Here is a 9,863-nt window from a genome sequence, read left to right on the forward strand (position 1 = left end):
TATATAAGAATTATTCATCACCTTAGGTACATCGTCGTTCCAGAATTCACTTCCATTGACGCCTCATGTACTTATTCTTTAGGCCGGGGACTATTCGTATATTCGGATATCCGATAATCAGATAAACGTGTGTACGGATAGAATTCTGATATGAATACCCGTTAATACCCGTTACTTTTGCTATCTGAATATCCGGTTAATATACATACCGATTATCCGAATTTTTTAAATATCACAGCCTTAGTTCATACATACATATGAATGTACATATGCAGACGGCAAATATTTCGTTGCAGTAGCTACGGCTAAAAAATAGTATACATGATCTTCATCAGCTTACATTCTGATATCAATATTTCGTCGCTGGAATAATGAAATAGTGTAACATGAAAAGTATAGTTTTGAGAAAAACGAATTGGAAGTTTTTATAAACCATTACAAACCATACAAATACAATTTCGTTTTTCGGAAATAAATTATTGAGCCAAAGAAATATTTAAGAAAACTAAAGATTTTTCTGATAGATTAAAGGATTGTTTATCCAATGGTGCAATTATCGAATAATAGTGTATGTGGCATGTGGAGGGACGATTTGTTTTATGGTCTGGGGGGGAGGGGCTTAAAATATGGCGTCCCTCTATGCCGAATTTCGCTTTAACTAAAAGAGGCGCACTTAAAGAGGGGAGGATGAGACATTTCCTAGTCTTTGCTCTTGCAGCTTTGGGAATAGCGACATAAAAGCGCAACCAGCCCTTAGGAAAGCCGGCAATAGTCGATGTATTTCCTATTTTTTGGAAATTATAAATATCGCGCTCGTCTCCGAGAAATCAATTTCTCGAATTTCCTTGACTAAATGTTTTGGTTTTCATAAATTGAGTAAATATTTCGCTTATAATTCGATTACAACTGTGCAACTGAGCACGATTCGCCTTGAAATCAATTTTAGAAAACCAGAAGCGTCGCGCTTGAACATACCTATTTGGGCATAATTGGTTTGGACCGGAGGAAAGTGATATGAATCCAGGGGCTTTAAAAAAAAAAAAAAAAAATCACCAGTAGACACATTCCAATCCAAAACCAACTGAGTTACAGATCGACCATAGTTTTGCGGAGATATAAAATTGAACGTTGAAGCATAGATCTCTAATTGGATCTTACATAACGTTAGCTGCTACTCCCATTATAGGAGACGTGGGCTTCGATTCCACATTTTACAAGGTGTTATGCCATGTCAATCCATCTCAAACATACTAGGGTTGTTGCATTTGTAAATTCACAACAATTAAATGCACACGGTTGCCATAGCAGCAAGCATAAAATTTGCAAATGCAAATCCCACACCATTTCCCCAACATCCTGAACAGTTCTACTGTTTTAGCATGTCATTGCTACTTCGCTAAGCTGTTCGCTGTTGTGTTACTGCAGCATATTTTTAATACTGTTTCGTCCTGCCTTGTGTGAAAATATAAATACATTTTTAATTGGACAATTGTTTAATGAATTTTACTATAATAGGAGCCTGCAAAATTAGCAAAATCACTTCCCGTATGTATATATGTACAATAGGGGTATTCTCGAAATCTTGCAAAGCCGTTCCACGTAGCACAGATTACACGGATTGCAAAACTTGCAAACAAACAACAACAAAATACATGGGAAACAACATTTCCTATCGCTGAAAAATATGCAACGTCTAAACTCATGCACATATTTTGCAGAAAATCGTAGCAAGATAAAAGCGATCCCTTTTCGTTGTTGGAATTGCTACAGGTTTCTCGCATTCCTCTAATTTCGCTCTCTTAATTTTTTTCCTGTATCTTTTTATATCGACTGCTGAGTGGAAGATCGACCTATCTCGGCAGCCAGTTCGAAAACGCCCTATCTCAAGAAACTTTTCAATAACACCTTATCTCAGCTGCCGATTCAAAAAAGCCCTATTTCAGAACATGTTCAATACATTTTGATGTGAGATAGGGCGTTCTTCAACCAAATTTGGAGATAGAGTGTTTTTCAATAAAACTCTGAAATAGAGCGTTGTTGAAAAGTTTCGAACTGGCTGTCGAAATAGGTGGATCTTCCACTCAGCAGTCGATATTTGGTACAGAATTTTTCTGCTTGCTACCTATGTACATATGTATGCTACAACTTTGCAATGGGGTGCTAGCATTTCATACAATCCGTGCTACGTGCAAGACTTCAAGAATACCCCTAATGTAATTAATAATGCTATGTCGCATGTGTTGTTTGTGCTGATATGCATAGATTAGATTTCAAGCTATTCGACAGTGTCTTCATATGTCATTGTTAAACATGAATGAGCGACATATAGTATGAACTGGCACTTGCATGATGTGACACATGCCGCTATGTTTCATAGTTCAACATTTACAGGCCTTTTATGTCTATATAGCCCTTAATGCCGTCTTTCGTTCTCTAAAACCCTTGAATATAATGAACATTCCAACCTTATCGATAACTTGGATTCACTTTTTTTTAAATCGAAGCTGCTAAATGCCTTGAATCAATAATTTATACTCAAGTAATATCACTAAATTAACTTCAAGACAGCTGAAGAACTTAATATGTCGCTGATCAGTTTTTAAATTGTTTCGAAACCTAGAGCGAACACGCCAGTCTAATGCTGTGTTGGGTCATCGGTCTTTTGATCCATCCGTAGTCCGAATTAGCGCTCGGATGAGCGGCCGTTGGCTATGCAGTTTCTCGTCTCGAAAGCTGGTAGCTTCCAGTCCACTTTTCTCGCTCGAAGAGCGGAGAATAAAAGCTACAGGTACGGGTGCCTTAATATCTCATGATTCCATTGACTTATCCTTCTACCATAAAAGTTGGCGTCTGATAAGACCAGTGGTCTCGAAGTAGGCCATTCAATGTTAGGGCTGAGTGATACACCCCCATTGCGTAAGTCGTAAATTAAACTAAATAGGACGACTCGACAGCATTGGCATTGTCTACTGTCGTGCAGAAATAAGAAGACGACGAAATTCGTCGAAAACTATCCATCGGTGCCAAGTTTTTCCGTTTTAGTACACCAGTCGTGTCGAAATTTTATCGCAATCCCATGTAATTTTCAATATTAGACTCTCGAAAAACGAGTTGCACTCGACATGATACTCGAAATGAGGCTGATAGTTCTTGCCTATGTGACTATATGCGGTATCTCTCAAATCGATGAAAATAGGTATCCTTCCAGTTTAGATTCGTATAAAGAATGACAACTGCTAATCTTATGCAGAGGAATTATAATAGAATGAACGGTACTTTCAACAAAGAAGTAGTCGGCTTACGCCACTGAAAAATAAAGATATCTAAAAAGTTCAAAACGGTTTGAAATTAATTATTCATTGCTTAATAGACCGTACCAAAAAAAAAGAGATCGCCGTACACCTTCGCATCTTAAGCGTTTGTAAGTCAATTTTCTAAAAATATTTATTTTCGGCTGAACTTAGGGGTCGCCTTTTAAATTTTTCGTCGTATCTTCGCCATTCAAAGTCTAGTATATCGATGTTCTTATCTCGAGGAGACAATTTTTTTCCACGGTAGTACGTAAATGAAGTACCCGGTTCTAGTACTTACCCACGAGATCTCAGTTCTTATCAGCCTAGCGTACCACCCTAATATGAGTAAATAAAATCTCCGCAAAAATCATTAAACTTTTGCTAAGGAAACATTTCGATTGTTCTAGTAGTGGGTGCCACTGACAAATTAAAAAAAGCAACCCCTAAGTTCGGCAGATTTTTTTTCCTAAATTGCTTCGAAAAACTATTTTTGTTTTCTTGTAAGGTGATCCGACCTATTGCGCAACTATGTCCATATGTATAGTATGTACCTATCTGTGTTCTTATGTAATAGTAGCTGATGTCGGGAAGCTGGCTTTAGTATAATGCGGCATTCCCTTTATTCTTTAAACGACTTAATAAGAATATTGACTTGCTAGTATTGGAACTATTATCTTGCACGTTTATTTGCCAAAAAAAACTTCAACGGCTCGGCGCCAGTGAGTCATTCGCAATCGTCTGCTGCGAATGTAGCATTATACTAAAGCCAGCCCTTCGACATAAGCTACTATTCCATACGAACACAGATATGTACATATATGTATTATTATCGCGACCAGTTAGCATCCTTTCCTCTAATTCCTTTGCAACGAAACCCATGTAATAGCCAAGTTTTCAGCATATCCTAGGTTAGGTTAGACTCTCATGGCTACCAATATTGGTAGTAGGCACACTTAGGCCGTCATGGGTCCCTTGTATAACGTAATAAAGGTTCCTTATATTCTTCCTTTTCTTAGTAGTGAAACTAATTCGTCGTTCTGAAGGGTCAAAAATAATAGCCGTGCGCAATTCGTCCAGTTGCTCAAGAATGTTGTGAAGGGACGTATGTTGACGGGCCTGGCCAATGTGGGCGCTGATTTAGTAGATAATGCTCTACACTTTCGATTTCTTTCACATCGCGGGAACGACAAAAAATGGCATACGATCGTATACCTATGCGATTGCCGTGGGTCCGCATCAAGCTGTGGGCACTCCAGTCGGATAATCTTCTCCTATCTAATTTGTGGTGGCTCTGCATACCATCTTCCATTCGCATGTTCGATAAGGTTTTTCTCCAACCCGAGTTTACCAGTTGATAGCGGGAACCCGCATTGAGAGCGGCACTGATCGCAGTAAAGGATGTAAACCTTACTTGTAGTTTAGATTTACGGATCGTATCTTTTCCCCACTTAAGTAGTTTCAGCTCCATTACTGCCCATTCATTCAGTTTCCCTTTTTTCAATTGCTACAGAAACGACTTCTAGGGTGTGAGTCATTGCTCTCTTTAAGAGCCCAATCTCGGTGTCCTGATCATGAAGTTGGCATCCAAATTATTCGTGAAGCATCCCAAACATGAACCTCTCTTGGATGTTTAACAGATCGCTGTTGTTTTTATTGGAACTGTCACGTTTAATGGTATTTATCATCCAAAAGAGGGACTCGTCTGTTAAAACCACTTGGCTCCAATCATCATCTATGTATATGTTAAGCCACCCACTTTTCAAATTTATTTTTATTTGATTTGCGGTTAGTAAGGGTTTAACCATTGCTGTTTGTAATTTGATCTAGAACTCACTCAGACAGTTTCTGATAGTGTTCAGAGACAAACACATTCGAGACAATTTCTGTTGAGCAGCCTTCAAGGCCTCGGCTGGACTATCTTTGAACCAAACATTCATTACCACATCCTCCTGCCTTAATGCAGCTCTGCAATACCGCGATTTGGTAACAATTTTGTGCACCGAAAATTGGTGGTTCCAATACCGGAGAAATTTGAAGCATTTTGAGACATCTTTGGTCCTTCTGGATTGGAACCAAACGAGATCGCCTTAAAACGTTTCACCTATGTACATATATGGAACTCACTTCTAAAACATACTTTCACGTTTATAGCTGGTAACTGATTGTTTTTACAGTTAAATCGCGTTGAAGCTAATAAACCTTAGTTTTTTAGAAAATGAAGGCCTACTTAATATCGAAATTAAAGGGGTTTTCAATTGGGCGGGTAGATTTTCGCGCTCTCTGACGGCGTTATTGTGTTCGTGGTGTTTGTCTAACCTTTAATCCATTTTACAGTCACTGATGCCAAATCACCTTGGCAAGCTACACGATTGAGCGACACGTTAACCTGATAAAATTTTATTATAAAAATACGTTTTGGTTAGTTAAATGTTGCGCCTATTTTATGGCACACACTATTTTGGGTGACTGGCTATGCTAATAAGCAAAATTGCCGTATATGGACGTCGCCAATCTACGCGAAGTTCACCAGATGACAAAGCATCCACAAAAAGTTACGGTGTGGTGCGTATTTTGGGCCACCGGTGTCATTGGACCGTTCTTATTTGATAACGACGTTTGTTTGAGGCCATCAGTCAACGCTGAGCGCTACAGAACAACGACAACCGATATCTTCGACACCAAATTGAACGATATGGAAGTGGACGACATATAGCGTACGGCACTATGCGCCTTCTGCTTTAACAATTTAAAGGTATGGTTATCACTGGCAGAGGTGACGTGAATTGGTCACCAAGATCGTGCAATGTGATTTCGCTAGACTTTTTCTTATCCGTAATCGATCGATGCTCTTTAAGCCAACATAATCCAGGCCTTCGCTCAAACTCAGCCAGATCTATGCGGAAGAGTGAATGAAAATTGGACTGCTCGGAGCCGTGGCATCATAAAAAGCCGTGGCTGACTTTAAAACGGTATTATACTCGGCGGTGTTGTGTTGGCTGAGTTGTTAGAGGTGCGTACTATCACTCCGTAAGATCAAAATTAGAGAAAGTTTTTTCTAGCAGTAGGCAATGGCAAACCTCCGAATGCATTTCTGCCATGAAAAAAGCTTCGCATTAAATCCATTTGCCGTTCGGAGGCGACCTTAAACTGTAGGTCACTCCATTTATGTGACATCAAGAGACACACCACAAAATTGGAGGAGAAACTCGGCCATTCTATTCCATTTCAACTTCCACCCGCTCTTATTGGAAAACCCTTTATTTCATGGAAAAAATTCCGATTGTTTTCTTGTTGAAGTTACTAGATGCTGGACAAACAGCAGGATGTATTCAGTTAGTAGGTGCAGACTGCGGTTGAAGTACTTATAAGTATTGGCGCTGTTGTACTGTGAAAGGTTTACAGAATACATCGACGAAAACCACAACTAAATACTACACAAAACAACCAAACTGTGCAAAATTTTACCTAAGGTCTTCGTTAGTATATACAAAATACTTACGATACCGTCTTCACGATTATCCAAATCATTGAGATGCAATAACTCTGATATATTTTTTGCAATGAAGCTTGGATTTATAGTTAAAACCTCTTCACTATGCAAAGTAGTAGAAATCATAAGAGAGGAATATTGATTAACGTGTACTCGTAGTAACCTTTTCGACTTGGAATCGATAACATGTTTTGGATTTAAGACTTTTAAAATCTTTAGCTCCAAAATTAGTACGCGATAAATGCTTCCGAAAAGAATAACGAAATTCCAAGAGTAAAACAAAATTTCTTGATACCAATTAGAGATGTTTTAGCTTACCTTTTCGACACATGTAACCCTTTCATATTTATGTAATCCATTTAATTTTTTTTTATTGCACATTTCTTACCCAAAATCAGAATGACTCAATTGATTTACCCTACTAAATTTTCTTAAAAACCAATACTAAAGTTAACAATTTTTAATATCTACCTGAATGCGATAAAAGCATCGCCCATTTCACCACCGACAATGTGAACGCCTCCATCCGGTATTGAAAGACCTTTGAAAAATTGCCGTATATCCAATGCATTTGCCGACCACGGCAAATTTTGCAAACGAATTATAACACTCATCTTTTCTATGTCCGAGTATTCAATGTAATTATTATGTATTTATTTTATTACAGGTTCAAAACATCCATTCAGCGAACAGCCATAAAATAGCTATTCGCTAAGTTCAAATATTTGTTGCCAATAAATCCGTTAACGTTAGATACAGTATGTAGGGATGCCAAGAACTCTGAAAGAATATCATAAATATACATGTTAACCTCAAAATATTCCTCATACATATACATTTTTACATAAGCAGATATTTTCTATAGATTTTTTTTTTTTTTACTTAATATAATTTGAAATTTTCATGTACATGCATTTTTTCTTTCTTTCATCAATGTTACAACAACATTAAGAGAAAAACCTTTAATTGACATTGATGTGATTTAAACCGCAATTCGCATACCCATTTCTGAAGCAGAAATAACCAAAACGCGGGTCACATCGTAGGCGGTATTTAATATTTTTGTATTGATTCTTTGAACTTACCAAATTATTATTGGTTAAAAAAATTGTCTGAATGTAAGGGTTTCATAACCTTAAAAACTGCAAGTTTCTTATATTTTGAATTTTATACTGACGTAATGAAACGTAGAAAATCGTAGATATTGAATCGTGCTGACGAGCCCTCGCCAATGCGTGACAGTGACACAGGTAATGCTCTACACTTTCGAATTCCTCCACGTCACCGCAGCTCCGACAGTAATCGTTTGACTCATACACATTCTAATAGCGTGGGTTCCCATCAGGCAGTTCCTGGTGAGAACTACAATTACATGTCGGAGCAGTAAGTCGCTCCAAGCGGAGGAGAGGATGAGAACCCCGCATTTCCAACTAAGCGTAGGATACGTTTTGGTACACTGCGCGTGTGCTCCGCAGACCTTCTTTTGTTTGGCCCGTTGGATAACGTTATTCCCAGGAATATAATCTTTGTGCCGTTTTCCCATGTAGGTTTTAAAATTTATCTGCCATGTCTAGCACTACAACATCATAATCATTTAACTGATACGGCCCTACAATGTATGGGCGCGTCATATACGATATCGTTATACTCGTCACGTAAAAACACATTTTTCGGATTATGACGTACGTGAACGTACCCGTCATCCAATTCAGCCCTGACTTCTTTCGTACGGTTTCCGATTCGTGAACGGAGCCTTGGGGGGAGATATGTAACCAGTTAGCGACAACTTTCGGATCGCTATCGCACTTGTTGACGTAAAAATATCCATAACATACGTCAACAAAAGCGATACCGATCCGAAAATTGTCGCCAACTGGTTACAGAATCTCCCCCCTGGACTCGAATCGGAACGAGAAACTCGCCACGTAAAAATTCATATTTCTAATTATAACATTCGGTACACAAGACGAGCAGTACGTTCATGACTGTTATAATCCGAAATATGCATTTTTACGTGACGAGTTGCTCGTCCACGACGATTCGAACCCTGCTTTGTAAAATCGAAAGCGCGTTCGACGCTAAGGAGATTGCTCTGTGTACCTTATTGGACATCGAGGGCGGTTCTATAATACTGCCTATGGTTCTATCTCCGGGGCATAGGGTCAAAGAAGCATAGACCCTTCTACTGGCGTTGGTTGGATCCACGCTTTGCATCGCCAGCACGAAATTGGATTGTCCTTGGGCAACACTCAAAGTCATGTGCAGACTAGAAAACGTGACACAAAACCTGGTTTATACTGTCGCTGGCACGAATAGACTGCAGAACTATGATAGCTGTCCTAACAGGACACAACATGGGATTGCTCTCAGTGAAGTTTGCAGAAAATGCATGGGGAAGGGAACAAGGGAGACCCTAGAACACATCCTATACCATTATCCTGCTTATCAAAAACACAATTGGAATATCTCGGAGCTCCAGAGTTTAATAATCTTGAAGACATGAAAACACTTGGGCCTCAAGCACTGCTGAAATACTCAAAAAGCGTTGACATCCTAAATGATGTATACTTCGATCATACTTAACTGAACCTCGATCTCCATCTGGTATCCCTGGGGACCTATTGGTCTATTTGGGGCGGTCAGCCAGCCAGAATAACCTAACCTAACCTAACACAACACTCCAGTAAAGGTTATAATCACGAGTCGCTGTGGAGGAGTCCTTTCTCCGATGCGTCGTAGATCATGTTTGGTTGACGACCTCTTAATCCGACTGCATGAATATGGTGACGGTGCATATGATGTGGCAATTATAGTTACGGGTAAATTTGGCCGTTTTGTTTCAAGTACAGTCCTCTGGTTGCCAATGAGGGCCTCGAGGGCGACAAGGCCACATATCTAAAAATTACGATGTACATACACTGGCAATGAAAAATTAGTGCATTGTGTTTTTTGTTTAATATTTGCAATGTTTTTCAAGTTAAATTTTTTTTTTGTCAAAACCACATAAATCAAACTTTCACAGAACGTAGAAATATTCAACAAATCTAAAATCTAAATTTTTTGCTTTTTAATCAGAATTT

General features: G+C 38.8%; 2 protein-coding genes across 2 annotated transcripts in view; one reads left to right on the plus strand and one right to left on the minus strand.

Moving 5' to 3' along the window:
- The window catches only part of LOC118746762, a 71,737-nt gene that overhangs the window by 41,103 nt on the left and 20,771 nt on the right, over positions 1-9,863 (plus strand). The gene's annotated exons all lie outside the window — the stretch shown is intronic.
- Positions 1-9,863, minus strand: part of LOC118746764 — a 67,827-nt gene that overhangs the window by 24,048 nt on the left and 33,916 nt on the right. Inside the window, exon 2 of the mRNA XM_036480673.1 lies at positions 7,255-7,563. Coding sequence (XP_036336566.1) covers positions 7,255-7,397 — 143 coding nt within the window. The 5' untranslated portion in view covers positions 7,398-7,563. The remainder of the gene's footprint in view (positions 1-7,254; positions 7,564-9,863) is intronic.

This window comes from Rhagoletis pomonella, unplaced genomic scaffold (genome assembly GCF_013731165.1).
Source record: "Rhagoletis pomonella isolate Grant_MI unplaced genomic scaffold, Rhpom_1.0 Rhpom_scaffold_00011, whole genome shotgun sequence".
In the NCBI taxonomy this organism is placed as follows: Eukaryota; Metazoa; Arthropoda; class Insecta; order Diptera; family Tephritidae; genus Rhagoletis; species Rhagoletis pomonella.